Source organism: Ciconia boyciana, chromosome 1 (assembly GCF_034638445.1).
Source record: "Ciconia boyciana chromosome 1, ASM3463844v1, whole genome shotgun sequence".
NCBI lineage: Eukaryota > Metazoa > Chordata > Aves > Ciconiiformes > Ciconiidae > Ciconia > Ciconia boyciana.
The window spans coordinates 56,286,689-56,306,018 of NC_132934.1; the positions used below are offsets into that span (position 1 = coordinate 56,286,689).

Genomic DNA, 19,330 nt, shown 5'->3' on the forward strand with positions numbered 1-19,330 from the left:
GCGGTGCGGTACCGGCGGGGTCGGTGGCCGTGGGGCGCAGCGGGGCTGGGTGCAATGCCGCGCCCCGCCGGGCCGGGCGGGAGGGAGGCGGGCGGTCAGGTGATGCGGGCGGTATCATGTGAGCGGGGCCGGGCCGGGGCGGGGAGAGACGCTCGGTGCTCCGGCGGCGGCGGGGACGATGGGGCCGGTGGTGCTGAGCGGGCTGGCCCTGGCCCTGGCGCTGCCCGCCCTGGCCCTGGAGAACGGGCTGGCGCTCACCCCCCCCATGGGCTGGCTGGCCTGGGAGAGGTTCCGCTGCAACGTGGACTGCCGGGCGGACCCCCGCAACTGCATCAGGTCAGCGGGGCGGGGAGCGGAGGGGGGAGGCCCCCCCCCCGCCCCGGGGCTCCCTGCCAAGGAGGGGCTCGGCATCCCCCCCTCGCTGCAAGGAGGAGCGGGCCTGCGTGTCCCCTGCCCGAGGGAACCAGCTCGGAAAGGCCGGGCTGGTGTCTGGGGTCTGCCCCGGGAGGGTGCATGGGTGGACGGGGCGATGGCAGGGCAGGGGAGGGCGGATGGACGGGTCGGGTCGGGCACCAGGCCCGGGATGGCTCTGGCACCCTCTGTGTCCCTGGGGCGAGCCCTGCAGCAGCGGGATCTCGAGGAGCATGGTGCGTGGGAGGCAGGGGGCTTGGGCCCCCCCGGGGCTGGGGTTGGAGAGCCCCCGGCGCTGAAGGAGGTGGCCGGGCTTTGCGGGTGTTGGGGAAACGCTTCCCCTAGGTGAGATCAACGAACGGGACATGGATGGGGTTTAAATGGGAACCCATATGGTCCAGGCCAGCCCTGTGGTGACCGACCCTCCAGAGCCCCCACTTAGCCCCAAAGTCCCGCTGGCTGCCTGCAGCTGGTGGGGCGTGGAGGTCGCAGGGGCTCAGCCTGCCATGTCCCTGTCCCCCCGACCCACAGCGAGACACTCTTCTTCGAGATGGCAGACCGCCTGGCAGAGGACGGCTGGAGGGAGCTGGGCTACAAGTACATCAACATCGATGACTGCTGGTCTGCCAAGCAGCGGGATGCGGCAGGACGGCTGGTTGCTGACCCCGAGAGGTTTCCCAGGGGGATTAAGGCCCTGGCTGACTATGTGAGTGCCTGCTGGGGATGGTGGGGGGGGCCTCCATGTCCCCATGCCGCCTGGTTCCCGGGAGGCACCTCAGACCCTCTCGTCCCCTCCTTGCAGCTCTCCTCTCCTCGCAGGTCCATGCCCGGGGCCTGAAGCTGGGGATTTATGGCGACCTGGGCACCCTCACCTGCGGGGGCTACCCAGGCACCACGCTGGGCTATGTGGAGCAGGATGCCCAGACCTTTGCGGAGTGGGGTGTGGACATGCTGAAGCTGGATGGGTGCTACTCGTCGAGGGAGGAGCAGGCGGAGGGTAAAGGCTCCCCAGCTGGCTGGCGTTTTTCCCCTTGCTGCTTCGGTCAGGGCGGCTGGCCATCTGCAGAAACGCTTGGCCAGCTTCGGTTCTTCCCTTGCATCTCCTGTTGCAGCTCTTGGGCAAAGAGGAGGGAGTTTGGGTGCCCTAGAGCCGCTGTAAGGCAGGAGGCCAGGCTGGCCTGGGGTACCCCTGAGCGGGTGGGCTGTGGACACAAGCTGCTGCCAGCCATCTCCTTCACCAGTTGTCTTCTCCTCTCCCCAAGGCTACCCAGAAATGGCGAGGGCCTTGAACTCCACAGGCCGCCCCATCGTCTACTCCTGCAGCTGGCCAGCATATCAGGGGGGGCTCCCCCCCAAGGTGAGGGTTGTCCCATCTGGTGGCTGTTTCCCGTGTCCCCTGTGCCCTGGGGGAGCTCTTGTTGGAGCTGCAGGAGCCGGGTGCTACACCCTGCTTATTGCTCTGCCCCTGGTAGGATGGGGCTGCAGGTCCCTGGAGGGGATGTGGCCTCCCTGCCAGGCATCTGGGGACGCTTGGGGTTCCCAGCATGACTAGGTGATGGGAGTTTGGGGGAAGAAGGCCCTGGGGCATGCCCTCTCCACCCCACTCAGCTGGTGTGGGGTTGATCCTGGCAGTCTGTCCTTCTGAGATGGGTCCTGTCTGGTTTAAGTGCTTGAAATAGGGTGTTCCTCCTAGTAATATTTCTTGAGAATTGATTGCATTTATTTATTTCCTCTTCCACCTTCTGAGTCACCCTCATTCCACCCTCATTCTTGCAGCTGATCATATTTCCCCATGGCCTCTGCAGTAGTTTTGCCAGACATCCTATCATACTGAGGTGTGCCCAGTCATATTGGGGTATGACTCTGTCCTCCTTCATTACGTGATGCTGCCCTTCTACACATCCCTGTGTTTTGCAAACACCAACCATCTTCTGGATGCTGCAGCTCTCAACAAGTCTGGTTGCCCCTTCTCCCCCAGCTTGCAGACCCTGTCCTTTCTCCCTCCTGCCTGACCCTGTGCTCCTCTCCAGGTGAACTACACCGTCCTGGCAGAGGTCTGCAACCTGTGGCGTAACTACGATGACATCCAGGACTCCTGGGACAGTGTGCTTTCCATCCTGGACTGGTTCTCCGCAAACCAGGATGTGCTGCAGCCGGTGGCTGGCCCTGGCCACTGGAATGACCCAGACATGGTGCGGCTGGGTGGTGGGTGCACTGACCCTGGCCGGGGATGGGGATTCTCCAGGGATCCCCTTCTAGGGGCAGGGTGAAGGAAAAGTGCCAGGAGTAGGAGCCCTCTTGCTGCAGAGAGGCAACGCTCGTGTTGCCCTTGGCTAAGCTGTGGGAAAAGCCTATGGTTGCAACGAACCCTTCACCGCTCAAGTTTACCTGTCCTGTTGTCCAGGTGTCCCTGTCCTTCCCTGCACAGCCTGAGGGGGGATAGTGGTGAAGCGAAGGGTGTTAGTGAATGCGTTTGAATGTGTGCTGATGGCTCAGCACCTAGCAGGGGTGGGATGTCCCAGCAGTGGTAGGCTGCTCAAGGGAAAGCAAAAGCATGTCTGAGCTTTCTCATGTGTGCTTCCCCCCAGCAAGCTGCAGCATCACCAAGTGTGGCAACGGACCAGTTTCTAACCCTTTTCTGCCCTCCTGTCTTTTCCCCCTCTCCCCTCCAGCTCATCATTGGAAACTTTGGCCTTAGCTATGAGCAGTCCCGCTCCCAAATGGCCTTGTGGACAGTGATGGCAGCTCCGCTCCTCATGTCCACGGATCTCCGCACCATCTCCCCGAGCGCCAAGGAGATCCTGCAGAACCGCCTGATGATCCAGATCAACCAGGACCCCCTGGGAATCCAGGGGCGCAGGATTGTCAAGGTTAGGGGGACGGCAGACGTGTTTGGGAGAGCAGACAGGAGCAGCACAGGGGGTCACAATAAGGAGGGAGAGGGAGGCGACGCAGAGAAACATGAGCAGGAGAGCTGTGGGAGCTGGCGACCTGCTGGCACAGCAGCTCCACAGGGCAAGGTCAGAAGTTATGGGCCAGCACTGGTCCCAGCAGCTCTGGCTTACCCACCCATCCCCACCCCTAGGAGAAATCCCACATTGAGGTGTTCCTGCGCCCACTGTCCCACGCCGCCAGCGCCCTCGTCTTCTTCAGCCGGAGGACGGATATGCCCTTCCTCTACACCACCAGCCTGGCCAAGCTCCACTTCCCCGAGGATGCGGTGTATGAGGTGAGCCCTACTGGCACGCTGCATGGTGGGGTAGCCCCACAGCACTTGGATCCCCCTCTTCCCAGTTTCCCCTGTTGACACCCTGTGCATTTTTGGGTGGGGAAGGACTCCCACTCCCTGCCTCCAGGATGAAGGGGCAGCCACCCGTTGGGTTGCTCTCCTGTTGCCCACTGCTGTGCCCCATCCCACCACGCCATGTCAGTGACCATGGCTGGACCTCAGGGTGAAAGGTCTGTGGAAATCCTGGTAGCCACGGTCTCTCTCTTCCAGGTACAAGATGTGTACAGTGGGAAGATCATCAGCGGCTTAAAGACGGGAGACAGCTTCTCGGTCGTTATTAACCCCTCAGGGGTGGTGATGTGGTATCTCTATCCCATGGCGCTGCCAGCGCAGCCCTGGCATGTTGTCAGACAGCAAGCCCCCAGTGAGGGTTTCCACCCAGTCCTCCTGTGACGAGGCTCAGCAGATGGGGGTGTGGGTCAGTGCCAGGGTGAGCTGCGAGACCCTGGGGCACATGGCTCTTCACTGCACAAGTGCCTTTTGCTGGCATGCCCAGCAGTGCTGGGGAGTGACCATCAGGTCATTCCTCCGGTACCAGCTTGGTGATGTCTACTTGGTCTGCGTAAAGCAGGAATTCTTGTTACCCACCTCCTAAGGGTGTGCAGAGCGTGATTCCTCGGTGATTGCAAAGCGCTTTGAGATCCTCCTGTGGAAGATGCCATACGAGCAGAGTTCAGCCACTGTTGGAGTTTGTCAGCTCTGACACCTGAGCATTTTACCACTTTGAACTGAGCATCAACTGCTGCAGGGGCTGTTTGAACTATGCCTGTAGAAAGGCCTTGGATGCTTTAGTATCTTCTAGGATGGTGACACTCCTCCCCCCCCCCGCAATGTGTGATGGTGGATCAGACTTGGCCACCTTCTTTCCTCTGCTATAATCAGCTTGGCTTAGAATAAGGGGCTGTCAATAGGGCTGCACCCTTCCCATGTAACCTCCCCAGGACCAAGAGCTCCTGGAGGCATGATGGTCCTGTGCAGAGAGGCTTTGCTTGCAGGTCTGATACTGCTGCCAGGATCCTGGAGGCCAGCATTACTACAGCCTAGCATGCATGCTAGCACTGGATTAAAGCCCTTCTGGTTTTACAGTTTACAGCAGAGCAGAGCAAACACCTGAATTGGCCATGCACAACCCCAGCAGTCTTGCTGTGGTATAGCACCAAAAACTGCAGAGCCGTAGTGTGTTGTGCACGAGTGGTGTCGGGAAGATGCCGATGCTTGGTTGAGGTCTTTTGAGTTGGGAGATGGTCACAGGTGCCTCTGAGCTGCAAGCTCCACCTTGTTCTTGCTCTAGCAGGAAATTCCAGCTGAAAGGGGGCTCAGGCCCTCCTCCAGTGGGCTGAACCCTCAGGGATTCTCAGGGAGAGGCTCCTCCTTCTCCCAAGGGCAGCTACATCCACAGCCCCATCCTGAAGAGGAGCCTGCACTAATAAACTAGAAGTGAGCAGCAGGACAGACTCGAGCCCTCAACTGATCCACCTTCATACAGCACATCCTACAGAGGAGTTTTAGGTGAGACATGGTCCACCTCAACTGTCCCAGAGAGGGTGCAGCATTTGTGAAGATTGCCTCTGAAGACCGTAGCCCAGAGAGACCGACAAGATTAAGCCTCAAACCAGAGAAATACCACATTTTAGATTAGCCCACCCCCCAAAAAAAGTTTCCTTTTTCTATTCAGATGACAAAGGAAGGTTGGGAGCCCACACCGGTTCCTGCAGGACCAAATGGCTGATTCTGGCCACTTCCAGAAACTTTCTGTGAGTGCAGCAGCAAGATACTCAACACAATACTTGCAGTGCTAATAGGGAAGTACAAATGCACTTCATGTCTGTATACAGGAGCTGGCTTTGTTCTTGGGGAGTGATTAAGACAATTTAACTGAAATAAAAGGGAAGCAGGTCACAGGCTCTGTTTCATGTTTATTCAGTGTTGCTAGTTATAGCTACTTGGTTAATGTAGGATTACAGGGTCAGTACCTCAAAACAGGAACAACTATGGTAAGAAACAGAACTGGTTTCCTGTCAGAGGCTGGACTGATGCAGAGTAGAAAACTGCTTTCCAGTAGTTACACCATGTTCAGCAGGGCACCAGCTTTCCTTGGCACAAGGGGAAACTCAGATTTTAGGTCCCCAGTTAAATGCCATTTTCCTTTACCATGTATTTGTTTTTCCCTCACTGGAAAAAAATTAGCTAGAGAGGAGTTCCTCTTAAAGACAGGCCTTCTTACTGCCTAAAGATAGGCAGTAAATGTAAATGGACGCAGGAGAGCTGCTAAGAATACAGCCTTAGGGAGTGGCAGGGTGGTGACAGTGTTGTGCCTGCCCCGAGGACATGAACACGTGCCAGTTCAGGATATCTGGGTGAGAGCAAAGGCGCAAACCAGCCTTGCCACCCTCCCCAGGCAGCAAGAGGATGAGCCCCACCTTCCTCTCTCCCCCCAGTTACTTGATTCCAGATCCAGCTTAGCCATGCACCAGGGAGAGAGGAGGAGTGGCCCACAGCCCACCCCAGAACACCACCAGTGGCTGTTGGTTGTTCCAGCCTTCATGCAGTAGGCAGGAATGAAGGTCAACACAACACACACGCAACACTGAAGAGGGAGCTAAAGGTATCAACACGCCTGTATTAAAGTGCAATTCAAAAATTACAAACATTCATGGTTGATTTTTTTTTTTAAATACAGAGTTATTAGAATATCTCTAACTTAGACTTAAACAGTGTTTATAGATAAGGAAATTTACTTCCCCCCATGCGGGGCTGCTTTAGGAATTCACACTTGCAAGTTGTGCAAGCCCGACTTACAGGAGAGCCCTGGCACACAGGGAAGTAAGAGTAAAACACTCCTTCCCCTTCACTGTGAAGGTAGGAAAGGTGTAGGAAGAAGTACGATCACCCCATATGTAAAGGATCACAAGGGTCTCCACCAGACTAGAGAGACTCTCTTCAGAGCAGGTTTAATGGCACTATGTCCTAAGGAAGAAGGAAAGGTTGTGGCTGAGCAGCCAGAGTCTCTGCAAGAGAGCCAAGTGTTAGTAACATCTGCACCAGACAGCGGTTCCCAGCTGAGAGAGGGCACTGCACCCCTAAGCAACCCAACTCCGGTATTACAGCGCCCACCCGCCCACGTTGCTCAGATGTGGGCATACACACCCTGGCTGCAGCATCTGAAGGAAAAGTTGAAGGCCAGTTTTCCCCTGCGGAGCTAGCACACAGCGCAAGCTTGCTCAGCAGAGGGAGCCAGGGCTGCGGGACCTGTCTACTGACAAGGCTAGTGCCAGGTCATCTTCCTAATGTAACATATTTTGCTCCAAGGCAAGCAGGCTCCTGTGCAGCACTTGACTCCATTACGCTTGAAGAACAGCTGCTTGACACAGGATCATTGCACAGATATGGGACCTGCTTCTAAGAGAGGGAAAGGAAGACTGATTCGCACGCCTGCCAGTCTACCAGCTCACTGCCCTGCAGCACATCTTTGTTTGCTTTTCTATTCAATGCCTACAAAGGCAGGCTGATTGGGGCCCATCCTCTTCCCTCTTGCATAGCCAAATGCTTCAATGTCTCTTAGGACGCACTTCTGAAGTTAGTCACCCCATGACTGTTAATCCAGGACATGAAACACACGCTTCCAGCACGATACAGGATTTCCAGAGTCCCATCTCACGCTGAATTGTGCCAGAATTTAAGGAAATTTAACACCCTTCTGGGGCACCCAAGGGTCTGTGCAAGGAACCTCATGGCTCTCTATACCTTTCCTCTTGGATGGTGCTTCAGAAGTCAAAAGTTTGGCATTCCAAGTAGTTTTACTCCAAGATCCCAGAGCCTTTGCATTTTAGTCCTAGATCAGTAATGTGGTCTACTGGTGGTTTAATAAGAAGTCCATCTCTCTCCTCAAGCCAATGGCAGAGCAAAAGGTTAGTGCTTCGACCCCATGAGATAAAGCAAATAAGCAGGAAAGTGCTGTTGTTCCACCCTGTATTGCCACTGACTTAATGTTTAAGGAGGGCAGGTGCTCAGCTGCCCAGCACTACATATATTGTATATATACAAAGAGACCTAGAGAGATGCTAACCCGAGGGGTGGTAACAGCCAAGTTGTCTTCAGGGAGAGAGTGTGGGAGGCTGGTTGCAGTTTCCTTCTGTTAGTTGTTCTTCTTATCCTCAGGGGGTGCATAAGGAGGTGGCTGATCCTGGAAGGAGATACAGTAGAGTCAACAACCCTGCTCGTTTTATGATGAGCTCTTCCCAGGCTTGGCTTACAAGAAATGACTGCTCTTCAGTGAGCTACAGACAGAACCAGGTGCTGTTTTAAGCTGTCATTTCATCACACCATTCCTCTCTAGTATCAGTTACATGCCAGAATATATGCTGCCTCCCATAACATTTCTAGTGAAGGTCCCCTCAAAGCCAGGTAACAAATGGTCTATTGCAAATAGACCATTTAATCTGTTTTAATCAACATCCTCGCTTCACTTCCAGGGCTTTGTCTCTGTCGATGTTCATAGCTCTGACCCAGCAGATGGCAAGCCCCTGGGCTGAGGGCCAGCTTTGCTGCTCCATCCGTCTCCAGCCCACCACAGAGCCAAGCGAGGCAGTGAAGGGCACAGCCGACTGGCTGTCACATACCAGACACAGGCTACAGCCTACCTACTCGCTGCCACTGACTGAACAGTAAGAGACTTCCCCATCTCCGTGCAGCCCAGAAAAAAATGAAAACGAAACCCACATGCTCTCATCCTTCAGTGACCTGCTCTTCTTTAACTCTCCCCGCTTTCAGGCCCAACAGAAGCAGACACCTTGTCGTACTGAATGGCTGCTACTGGATGAATCTTAAGGCCCTCCTTCTGTCCTGACTGAGGCTTTAACAAGCCTTCTTCATGGCACTATCATCCACACCTCCCAGGAAAATGCATATTTTCTGTGCATTTTCAAAATGAAGGCATGCTAGGCTTTGCTAGGAAAGCAAACTGCTGTCTCTAGTAGTGACGGAAGAGGGAGCAGGCACACGCGGGCCACAGGCGCAGTACTCACCATGGGCATGTATACATTGTGTGGGTTGGCAGGGTTGTAATATGCACTGGAAGCGGCTTCCATAGCCTTACTGTCACCTAGACAGGAAAGAGAAGAAGCAAGCGTAGGACACACTCACCTACATGCCTTAGGCAGTAGCCCCAGCCCCAGAGCCTTCTCCCCAGCCTTCTCCCCAGCCATAGCTCTTTTGAAGAGTCAATAAATGTCCAAAGAGCTAGCAGCAACCGCAGCAAGCTGGGTTTGAATTCAGAGCAGTTCAGGAAAGCTGGAAGCTGGCTAGAGCTGACCACAAGCTGTGCGATGCAGAGCTGAGCAGCTCCCCCCACACTCTGTTATCTCAAATAATAGATCAGGATGACTTTGACCTCCTGCAAACAGCTTCCCCAGCCCACGCTGCGCCTACAACGCCACCCACAGCCCAAGCCCCCATGCACCCTTTTGCACCTGGATGCTGGCAGCCCCCCAGGCCCATTACCTGGCATCCCTGGGCCCACCCAAGCTGGGGGAGCTGAGGGTCCCGCAGGAGACGGCCCAGAGTACGGGGGAGGAGGTGGCACATACATGGGGTTCATGTTTGGAAGTGGTGGGTAAATACCTGAAAAAGATGACACCGGATCGATGCTTTGGACCATGGCAATGGGACAGAGGGCAAGAGAGCTCACAAGCCCAGCAGCACATTAGCCCTGGACAGTTGGGGAAGCTCTGCAGGCTTGGCAGGGATGCAGACAGCAAGGATTTGACATTTTGCTAATATCTGTCATGCCAGCAGGCAACAATTCTCTGCCAAGCAGCAGCACAATTTACAAACCACATTTTCACCGCCCATCCAGCTGCAACTATAGACACACACAGGTGTGATCAACAGCACGCACAGATTTTTGCAAGGACAAGGATCCTTGATGGGAGACAAAACTACAGTAACCCTCACCGTATCATTGTGATTTCTTTACAACTAACACCAAACACACCCTGCCAGTCATCATTACACAACTTCCAAACCTGGAGTCTGGGCATATGGATATCCCATGGGCTGTGGAGCAGGTCCATAGGCATTCATTGGAGGTGGTGTATAAGGATATGGTCCGTTTGGTGGTGGAGGGGCAGCATAGCCCCCCGGCGCAGGTGAATACCCCCCTGGAGCAGGCGGGGCGGGTGCATACCCTCCGGGCACAGGTGTATAGCCATAGCCAGGGTTCTGGAGAGGAACACCACTGGAAGCTAAGGAGCACATGTTTAGTAAGCCAGACATCCTTTTGTTACAATTAAACATATAGAATAGTCTTGTTCATGCAGCACCACTTCCAATCATCTAAATTCACTATACAGTCTGGCAAAGTACTGTGCTTGAAAATCATTAGCCTCCTCGCTGCAACTTCACAGGGTGCTAAAGGAAATCAGCTGCAAAAATACCAGCTATCAGGTACCTGTTCAATCACAGAGCTTCTGCTGCTGGAAGAAAACACCATTCTAAAGCAAGTATCAGTAGGGTGGTTTTTACTTATTTTTAAACTTTCTTATCAGAAAAAAATGTACATTTTCCCCCCCATTTGAAAGTTTTAAATAGAAGTTATTATTTTAAATTTATTTTTCCCTCCTCCAAATGTGGACATGTTAACTTCCCCCTTCTTACTCCGCTGTTATAGAACTGAGCTGAGGGTAGATAAGTGAATCAATTTTTCACCACTGCATACTTCAACTTTACTCCAGGAGGAATAAGGTTCTGTAGAAAAAGCTGGTCCACCTCAGCAGCACAAACACCAGAATATTCTGATTACACAAAGTGTTACCATGAAATAAAGAAAAAGGATTGCAAGGAAAAACAAAAGTTCCCCTGGAAAAAAACCCCACAACGTTGCTGTGGAAGAGTGCATAGAGTACCCCTCTTCCCCCAGCCCGTGAAGTTCAAAAACAGCACTATTCTCTAACTAGCTCAGCCAATCATGGGGGAACTGCAGGCTCTGAAGATCCCTTACCATTAGAGGCAGCTTTGAACATCAACTGTCCAAACTCAATGGCTCCTCCACTGTTGAAAGTCAGTTTAAATGTCCCTTGCCCTTCCCAGCCACCTAGGAGAGAGAGAATTAGAACTGAAACAGACTATTAACCTCCTCAGTAGCAGTCAAGCCAGCAAAACAGTTAATACTCCAATTAATTTTTTCTTCTTTATTTCAAAACTATTTTGCGTCATATTGCCGGGGGAAGGAATCATGGCACTGCTATCAGATGTCCCCCAAAATAATATCTCAAGAAGATCAGGAATTTATTTCTTTACCCTTTAAAAGACGATCCCCACTATAGTTACGTAGAAGCAGCCTACTCTAGATACTAGGATGTTTTGTCCTTTCCCAAAAGGTTTAACAGAAACTAATAATGAACACAGTGTAAAGCAAGAACACTTAATTCACTGAGGATTTTAATTGAAAGTCCTCAAATGAAGTTTTATTGCTGACCTCAATGGACTACAGATCAGGATCTGCAACTCAAGCTAGGATTTAAATCAAATGCAACATTTTTAATCTCTTTGACCCACAGAAACTCAGATAGATTATAAATGCTTAGGTATAATAACACTTTTCAGAAAAAAAAGCAAGCAGGTGATGACATTGCAGGATAAGAATGTTTTGTAAAGGGTTTTTGGTGTTGTGTTTGGGGCTGGGGGGGTGGTTTGGGGGATTTTTTTTTAGAAAATAAGATGTCTTTTAAATAAAAGATTTCATAAAATAAGTTTTATCTTCCTTGTCTGACTAACAATGACATTAGTAGAAGTAGAGAGAATCTCTTGGGGACAAAGTAGAAATAAAGGGCAGAAATATAACAAAGCAATCCACCATGGATAAAGTCATCGTCTTGGAGATTCACCGCTTTAAAGTCACTGTCTTAGTACGATTTCAACGCGAGAAAGTGGGATGATCCACAATCCAGAGGACTCAGCCACTTTAAGACATTGTTAGGAACAGGAAGTAAAAGCATAAGCTCTCCAGATGTCATCAAAATCCACATAAACTAGTTCTAGGGCTGAAGAGGGAAGAAATTTGAACCAGAAGCCTTGTTTTTAATCCCTGGTTCCCTTCTGCAATTCCCTATGTTTGGTCATGACCATGACTAAGTCTTATCACAGTTTCATCATCAAATTGGGAACAAAGCTAAATCAATGATATACAGCAGCATCCGAGATGCATGCAAACGTACCCAATCTGGTAAGTGATTAACGACCTCCAGAAAACAAAAGTGGTTGCTAATTCTGTCTATCAATACCAATGACCGGTGACTTGGTCACTTACCCACCCTTCCAGGTCAAAGATGGGAAAACAAGCACATGGGGAAGCCAAGTAAACGTGACATACACAGCAAGACAGAAGTTACAGGATTAAACAAAAGCCATCCTGTGAAAGTCAGTTATTAGCTTTGGGGGCAGAAAGTAACACTGAAGCAGTGCCTTAAAGTTCAGAAGACACAGGTTACCTTAGCATGGACATGCTAGCTATACTGCTGTAGCTACGCTGTCCGTCTTTCCTGTGCACATAAGCCATCTATCTGATGTTCAGCAGAAGATAGAAGGACTTGTGACACTTGGGAAGAGTTCAGTCAACAAAGCACGGGCACATACCTCCTGCCTCGGCCTGAATCTGTCCTTTGATGTAATTGGCAGAGAAAACAGGCTGCTCAATTGAGCATCCTTTCACCAAATAAAATGGCATCATGAAAGACAGCATAGGATCCTTGCCCTTCGACACAAAGATCATCTGCAAGACAGGAGGGAACGCCTCTGAATTACTTGAATTAGATACAAAGGGTGGTCACGGAGTTCTAGTTGTAGCAGCATCCAAAAAGAGGATAACTTAACTCCTAGTATCAGTATGCATTGTGTTATTTCACAGCTTTAATGCTGCGGGATCCCAAACAGATTGATGGCACGTGGCTCACTCGCCTGAAGCACGTCTGTTGCAAAATAATATACCACTTAAAACACACATGCACAGAGTTTTATTGTTCTGCTTTTTAAGGATAAGCTATGACAGTTTTCAAAGAAAGTAATATTGACTGGCGCATGATATGAAATATATTCTCTAGACAGTGATTTCCAGGACTGCATGTGCCTTTGTAGGGAATTGGGATTGTGACACAGGCACCAACTATCCTATTTCCACACTCCCTTCTCCTACCTAGTACTCTCAGTGGTTCCTCCCATAACAAAAATAACTTATTCTATCACCTAGGTTTCTGGTCTAAAGTCTACAAGATCCCTTGAGAAAGAAGAAGTCCTGCTGGCATCAGACTTACCCGGTAAGGGGTGAGATATAACATCCCTTTCTTGGTGCCTTTGAAGGCTTCAGGCTTGCCCGTCACGTCACTGAAGGAGAGCTCCACATCTTTACAATGTTTGAGAACACTACAGGAGGAAATCAGACAAATTGGAGAGACAAACTCAGCAACAGGTCTGACACGCACAAACCCATCACACAGGGAGGGGGATAGCACACCAGAAGCTCTGAATATTATCCCAAAAGACTCAGTTCTGATGTGGGCCCTGCCGTTTTTTCTTTGAACAGAGAGGGATGATTTATGCAGAGCAGAAGAATTCATCCTCTAACCTGTGACAACCCCTGCTCCTCCTCCACAAAGCTTTAAGTGACAGTTTCTCTTTCTGTCTCCAAAACCATCAGGCTGAGGAATTCCTCTCTCCACATGAGAAGAGCCTCAGCCCAAAGGTCAGGGCACAGAAAGGGGTGAGGTGTCTGAAACCACCCCCCTTGAAGCCAAGATATCACCTCAGAGCAAGCCCCTCTCTCCAAGTCCATGCTCAAATCCAGGACCAGCCACCACACGGGAAAACAGCACTGCTGTAACACCGCACCCACTGTGCAAACAGAGGAAGCTGCTTCACTGCTGACCCTCTTTCACATGATTTAATTAAATATTTGTAATAAGCAGCACCATGCTAAGGAACAAAACGAGGAGCCAGTAATGTCAGCAATAAGGTTATTATTGTTGGATATCTGTGAGAACATTAGTGAAGTTTGTTAATGACACCAAAGCCAGATGGGAACTGTGAACATTGCAGGGTCAGGGGTATGGAGGTGACTGAAAAATTAAATATATTTTTAGGAAAAATGGAAGAGTCACCTTGGGAAAGCGTGTCACTGAATCTACAGGGCAGACCCTAAACATACCACCTAGTAAGAAAATTTGCACAATAAACAAAAGAGACTTGGGGGTGACAAGTTTGCAGTGTGCTACAGTGCCAGAAGAATCCGAGGCCTTTTATTGTTCAAGAGCATAGAAAAAGAAAAACCAAAATCCTAACCCAACACAAGCCTGAAGAGGCCACATCTAAAATGATCCTTATATATTCTGATCAGCCTATAGTAGAAGTCAGATCAAGTAAGGATTCAGGAAATTGCAAAATTATTGGGGGAAGGGAAGGAGTCAGCAGGGCCAGCATACGGGAAAACAACAAAAAGCCCTGTAGTTTCCGGTTGTGGGCTCTGAGGGAAGAAAAAAAGTAACAGTATAGATGTATCTGAAAGACATAGCTACCCAAGGAGGAAGACATTAAAAAGGTCTAGCTTTAATGTGAAAAAAAAAAATCCTAACCAAGAAATTCTACTGGGACATTACTTCATAGCTGACCTAGTTGCAGACTCTCAGACTGGCTGAGGCTGACAAACTGACAAGGCAGCAGAGCTCTTTCCATTTCCAAGATGCAAAGGGGAAACGTTTCTTCTAAGCTAAATAAAACCAACTCCTTGACAGTCTGGATCTTACCAGAACACTTCCTCAACTGTACCAGTGTTTCGTGTCAGTTTGCCTCACTGGGAAGAATTTCTACATAGTCCCTTTAATGTTTACTCCCTCCCAGATACTCACACAAGCAAGTAACACGCAGCCACCACGACTGGGGGTAATTAGGCTGCTGAACTGGTTTGCATCTGCATGCCCATCCAGAGCTGTCACGGGAGGGCTGTGCACCCCACGCAGCACCCACCTGTGACTAAGCAGCACCTCGAAGAATGGCTTGAGGTCAAGGTTAGAGAGATCTCCTTTAAACCAGCAAAAGCTCTACATGTCAAAGGACTTCCCTGACCGAAGCATTAGCATTCAGTTACAAACTCAACATTATACGGAGCATATTTTTGGAGGGTATTTTTCCTATTGCTTACCAGCCCCAAACCAACTCGATGATCCTTTACCAGGCCTCTGGTTTCTAGGATTTCTCTAGCCAAGGCCAGGATGCCGGGAGCACCTGAGTACAACCAAAGCGAAGCCCAAGCCTGTCAAGCTGGTCTGTCAATCCCCACTCGGGGCGAGGGCAGACATCGAGTGGCCGGCTGTGCTTTCACGAAGAGAGGAGGGGACCTGCTCTGCCCAGGCCTCACCTCCGACAGCGAGTTTTCCTTACTTTGAACTCAAGCGATTAAGACTCCTACCTTACGTGGTCTCTTCTTCTCTGACATCACTAACTAATTGCATGACACTAAAAAAAGCCAATTCCTTCTCTTTTACAGGCGATGGCAGCTCACTCCTCCCCCAGGAGGCCCGCTGGAGCGGCACTAAGGACCGCCGAGCTTCAGTAGCGACGACGGGGCAGCTCTGTCGGCTCCAGCCAGGCCTGCTCCCCACTGCCACCCCAGCCCCTTCCCACGCTGCCAGGGAGGGCTTTAATAACACGGCCCCCGGGTCGGGGCTGGGAGGGGACGCGGGGCCGCCCCAGCGGGGCCGCCCGCCTCCCACCACCGGGCCCCGCCGGCCCCCGGCCCGGCCCTGCGGCGAGGACAGGGGGTGAGGGGGAACCCCCCAGCGCAGCGCGGCCCCTGCCCCGCAGGCCCCACGGCCCCGCGGCCGCCCGCCGGTACCTCTCGGCGTTGGGGATGACGACACCGCCCTCCTGCGAGTGGTTCCTGTTCAGCGCCATCTTGCCCCCGCTAGCCCCGCCCCTGACCCTGTGACGTCCGCCCCCGAGAGCCCCGCCGCGCTCCGCCCCGGCAACGCCCCGCCCTGGCAACGCCCCGCCCCCCGTGACGTCCCGCCCTCCCCCGTGACGCCTCCCGGCAGGCGGCGGGCGCGAGGCGGAAATGAGGCGGCGGCGGTCGCGAGGCGAGGCTGGTTTAATGGCCGCCGGCGGAGGGAACGCTACAGCGGGCGGCACCGCCCGGCCCGCCCCGGCCACCGCGTCTTCCCCGCGACGGGCCGCGGAGCAGCCCCGGTGTTCGGTGTGCCCAAGGCCAGCTGGCGGACGCCGAGGAGGGCCGCGGCCCGGCCCCTCCCCTCCCGCCCTGGCGGCGGCACCGCGGGCCTGCGGCTGGCCTGCAGTTGGGCCCGAGGCGGCCGGGGAAGGCGCTTTCCCTGAAGCCTCGGTCCGGTGTCTGGGTGAAGCGCGGTTTTTGCCGTCTTCTGTTCCTGTAGCCCTCGCAGCGCCGCTTTCCAAGACCTCTGCTGGGGTGGGGAAGGTGCTGGCATCGCGTCTTAGGCAGCCTGTCCCCCGCGCCGCCCGCTTACAAACCATAGTGAACCGTAACTAACTTGTCCTCACAACTAACGACAAAAACTAGTGCCTACACGTAGTACTGCTTGCTCTTCTTGCTCTCTTTGCTCACAGCGTAACCGCACCTGCCGTGATGTTTGTTACCATCTTAGCCTAAATGGAATTTGTCCAGCGTAAAAAAAAAAAGACCTTTAGGATTTACCATACATTGCAAAATTTTCTGGTGAATGGCTTACATGGTGAAGAGTTCATGAGTCTCTGAACGCATCGAGAGGGTACCTCCAGTGTAAAATTTAGCCCCTGCTCCCCCATCATATCGTTCAAGCGATATCTCTGAGGGGAACATCTGATGTGCTGTGGTCATCCTGGGACTCAGCTGGTGGCACACAAGAGCTAGGATCTGTTCGGGCTTTTCCCAGCTTATCCATCGGCAGAGGCTTTTTCCCAACAGTATCTCCCGCTGTCGCCCAACATGGGAAATTTTTTATATTTGCTATTTGTAGACTTCCTGGTAGATATGCAGATACCGGTAGGATATTTGCATGAGCAGATGGCAGTGAGGAGTACCTGAGCTTGCTTTTCTGAGTGAGCTTTTATGGATCCTTTAGAAGTAGTCCATGATCCGACAGGAAATTACAGAGCAGAGCTTAAAAACCACCTTATTACAACAAAACAAAAATTCCTAAACATATAGGGCAAAACATACAGCCTTGTCCTTGCAATCCACGTTACAGGCAAAGGAAAATCTCTCTCTTCTGTCGCGTGAGGTCTGTTTTGCTTTCCTGAAGCAGGGCAGTGTTGGCTCTCTGCTATGACCCTTGTTTGGGCCCAAAAACTGTAGAAATGACCACACCGCAGCCCAGGGTGATGCAGCCCAGTGGCAAGAGAGTTCCTCTAGAGCAGTCGCATGGCCACCAAAGAGCTGTGTGAGAAAGCAAGTGCAGGGAACACCTCCGCACACCCCTGCTAAAGACAACGGAGCATGGCTTCGTGCTTCAGTGCAGTGAAGAGGAGCCCTGGGTGAGTCTTTCCTATTGCGCTGGGTTTAAAACATTATGTAGAGGCTAGGCAGGAGCAGCCACAGCAGAGTAGCCTGAGAAGATGCTCCTGGTAGCCAGTGATGCTGGGGACACCTCCACGCCAGGCTGGCCAGTGGAGACGAGCTGGGAGGAGACTTTGACCCCACATTGGGCTGTGGACGGCCAGTGTGGGTGGTGGGATGGGTAGCAGCGTAGCAGGATGGTTTCTGCAGGGTTGGTGGTACGGCTGCTGGCACTGGCAACGAGGCTTTTGTTCTCTGCGGGGCTGAGGAGGCCTGGTGCAGGTGGGAAGGCGGGTGCAAGGCTATATGCACATGCTGCATATAGGAACGCCAGGAGCCGTGAACGTGGGTGGTAAAAGGACCGCGAAGGGCTGGTATGGCCCTCATGTCCTAGCGGTGCTGCGAATGGCTGATTTGTATGGACAGGTGGGAGCGAGAGTGAAGAGACCTTTGCTTTGCAGTGACAGCACCAGAGAAAGCCACAAGATGGACATACACTCTTAGACGGTTTTGCTAAGGCTTGGAGCACCCTCTTCCCAGCCCTGGCCCCTGTACAGCTCTGTCAACCAACCTCAGTCCTGGCTTCAGTCCTTCTCTGCTGTTCCCTCGCTGGGACCTCTTCCTCCCTCCCGCGCTAGCCTTTCCAACCCCCCTCCCAAACCCACCGCACTTCCCCTTACTCGCAGCACTGCCATCCCGTGCCATGGCATTCTGAACATGCATTTTAAGTGCAACCTGCTATTCTCCTGGAGGTGACAACCCCTGCCAGCCATGTGACATGCTAGGTGACAGGCAGACCCTGCCAAACTCAGGACATCTGTGATTTTCTCCCCTCCTCCCTTCTGCCCAGCCAGCCCTGATGCTTTCCACCTGGCTCAGGGACATTCAGAAAAGAGCTGACACCAGCTAGACACAAGCATATAGTCTTCAGTAAAGCTGTGCCTCTTTCTTCTCCTGGGTCTTTACCTTCCCTCCCCATCCCCTCCAGGGGAAGGTAAAACAACAGCTTCTCAACAGGACACAAAAGCACATTGATGAGGAGGTGTGAGAGCTTGGGAGAGGGAGACGGAGGAAAAAGCTTGGAGAAGAGGAGGATTCAAGTACTTGGAGAAATGAAGGAGAGACAGAAAGGGTCAAGAGCAGAGAAAGTGAGATAGAGAAAGAAAGGAAGGAAGAAAGCTATGGAGGGCTAAAAGGGAATGACAATAAAAGCACAGGCGAGGAGGACATGGAAGCTGGGAGGGCAGTAGGAGGGCAGAGGAGCAGCACAAGCTGAGACTGCAGGAGTAGCAAACACAGTCATTTCAGTGAGGAGGAGGTATCTCTTGTGTTCCCACCATCAGTGGAGACCCAGGGAACACCCTGGCCCAGTGCTTTTCAATCCATGGCTCTTTGCACTCCTCCAAGATCCTGAAGGCCCTGTGCCGAGCAGGGCTGTCCCTGGGGGAGCTCCCAGCAGGGACACCCTGTGGCACTGTGTTCCCTGCGCTCTCACAGCAGAAGGGCCATGTTGTGGGGGGAAGGTTTGGCTGGTGGAGAGAAATGGCTGCAATGCGGGATGAGGTGGGGTGACCTCAGGACAGCTTGGTCTGGTCTGCACAGGATGTAAAGCCTGTGACACAAGCGTGGCTTTTGATCTTAGCGCTGGGCAGGGCAAATGCACCCTCTGGAGCAGGAACATGTTCTTTACCTCTGGATTTTGCTTCTTTTGGAAAATATGGCTATTTTCCTTAAGTACTTTGATGCTTCTCAAATAGACACTATAGCCCAAGAACTAATTCTGTCTCTTCCCACTGGTCACTTCCCCTGAACCACAAAACATGTCAGTCTGTCACTTCTCCCATCTATCCACTTCCAAGCTGCTGTTTCCCCTTGGGAAGCCACAGCAAGAAATGGGGATAAAATGCTGGGCCACCATGCCCTCAGACCAACCAGCTGCCTTCCCACCCACCAAGGACCCAAGAGAAATCTCTGCTGCCATCACTTGAAGACACTGCATGCACCGACTCCACCATCTCTCCTGCAGTCTCTCCTTGCCATGTCTCCAAGTGATAAAAACAGGACCAACGCATGCCCCACAC

The 19,330-nt window shown here is 52.4% G+C and overlaps 2 protein-coding genes across 4 annotated transcripts; one reads left to right on the top strand and one right to left on the bottom strand.

The window, feature by feature from the left end:
• Positions 1 to 163: 163 nt before the first annotated feature.
• Positions 164 to 5,602, top strand: NAGA (alpha-N-acetylgalactosaminidase). Of its 2 annotated transcripts, XM_072867887.1 has the most exons (8): positions 164 to 336; positions 943 to 1,117; positions 1,231 to 1,408; positions 1,674 to 1,768; positions 2,442 to 2,603; positions 3,084 to 3,281; positions 3,497 to 3,640; positions 3,911 to 5,602. In XM_072867887.1, the coding sequence occupies exons 1-8, from the start codon at positions 179 to 181 to the stop codon at positions 4,091 to 4,093; spliced, it is 1,293 nt and encodes a 430-aa protein (XP_072723988.1). In that variant the 5' UTR covers positions 164 to 178; the 3' UTR covers positions 4,094 to 5,602. The 2 variants fall into 2 exon arrangements, with proteins under 2 accessions (XP_072723988.1, XP_072723999.1); XM_072867898.1 differs by lacking the exon at positions 2,442 to 2,603.
• A 698-nt stretch (positions 5,603 to 6,300) lies between these two features.
• On the bottom strand, positions 6,301 to 15,656 carry WBP2NL (WBP2 N-terminal like). 2 transcript variants are annotated; one of them, XM_072867923.1, is made up of 8 exons: positions 15,579 to 15,656; positions 13,006 to 13,114; positions 12,332 to 12,467; positions 10,698 to 10,790; positions 9,724 to 9,942; positions 9,200 to 9,319; positions 8,725 to 8,801; positions 6,301 to 7,883 (listed from the first exon to the last, which is right to left on the bottom strand). In XM_072867923.1, the coding sequence occupies exons 1-8, from the start codon at positions 15,635 to 15,637 to the stop codon at positions 7,836 to 7,838; spliced, it is 861 nt and encodes a 286-aa protein (XP_072724024.1). In that variant the 5' UTR covers positions 15,638 to 15,656; the 3' UTR covers positions 6,301 to 7,835. The 2 variants fall into 2 exon arrangements, with proteins under 2 accessions (XP_072724024.1, XP_072724033.1); XM_072867932.1 differs by lacking the exon at positions 15,579 to 15,656 and adding an exon at positions 15,153 to 15,334.
• Between the last annotated feature and the right edge of the window lie 3,674 nt (positions 15,657 to 19,330).

Excerpts from the sequence above, each read along its gene's own strand:
- NAGA (XM_072867887.1), top strand. The coding sequence starts at position 179 with ATGGGGCCGGTGGTGCTGAGCGGGCTGGCCCTGGCCCTGGCGCTGCCC. Across the intron at positions 2,604-3,083 it reads ACTGGAATGACCCAGACATG|CTCATCATTGGAAACTTTGG; the intron begins GTGCGGCTGGGT and ends TCTCCCCTCCAG. Across the intron at positions 3,282-3,496 it reads AGGGGCGCAGGATTGTCAAG|GAGAAATCCCACATTGAGGT; the intron begins GTTAGGGGGACG and ends CCCCACCCCTAG.
- WBP2NL (XM_072867923.1), bottom strand. The coding sequence starts at position 15,637 with ATGGCGCTGAACAGGAACCACTCGCAGGAGGGCGGTGTCGTCATCCCC. Across the intron at positions 9,943-10,697 it reads GTTCAAAGCTGCCTCTAATG|CTTCCAGTGGTGTTCCTCTC; the intron begins GTAAGGGATCTT and ends TGTGCTCCTTAG. Across the intron at positions 8,802-9,199 it reads GGTGGGCCCAGGGATGCCAG|GTGACAGTAAGGCTATGGAA; the intron begins GTAATGGGCCTG and ends TTTCCTGTCTAG.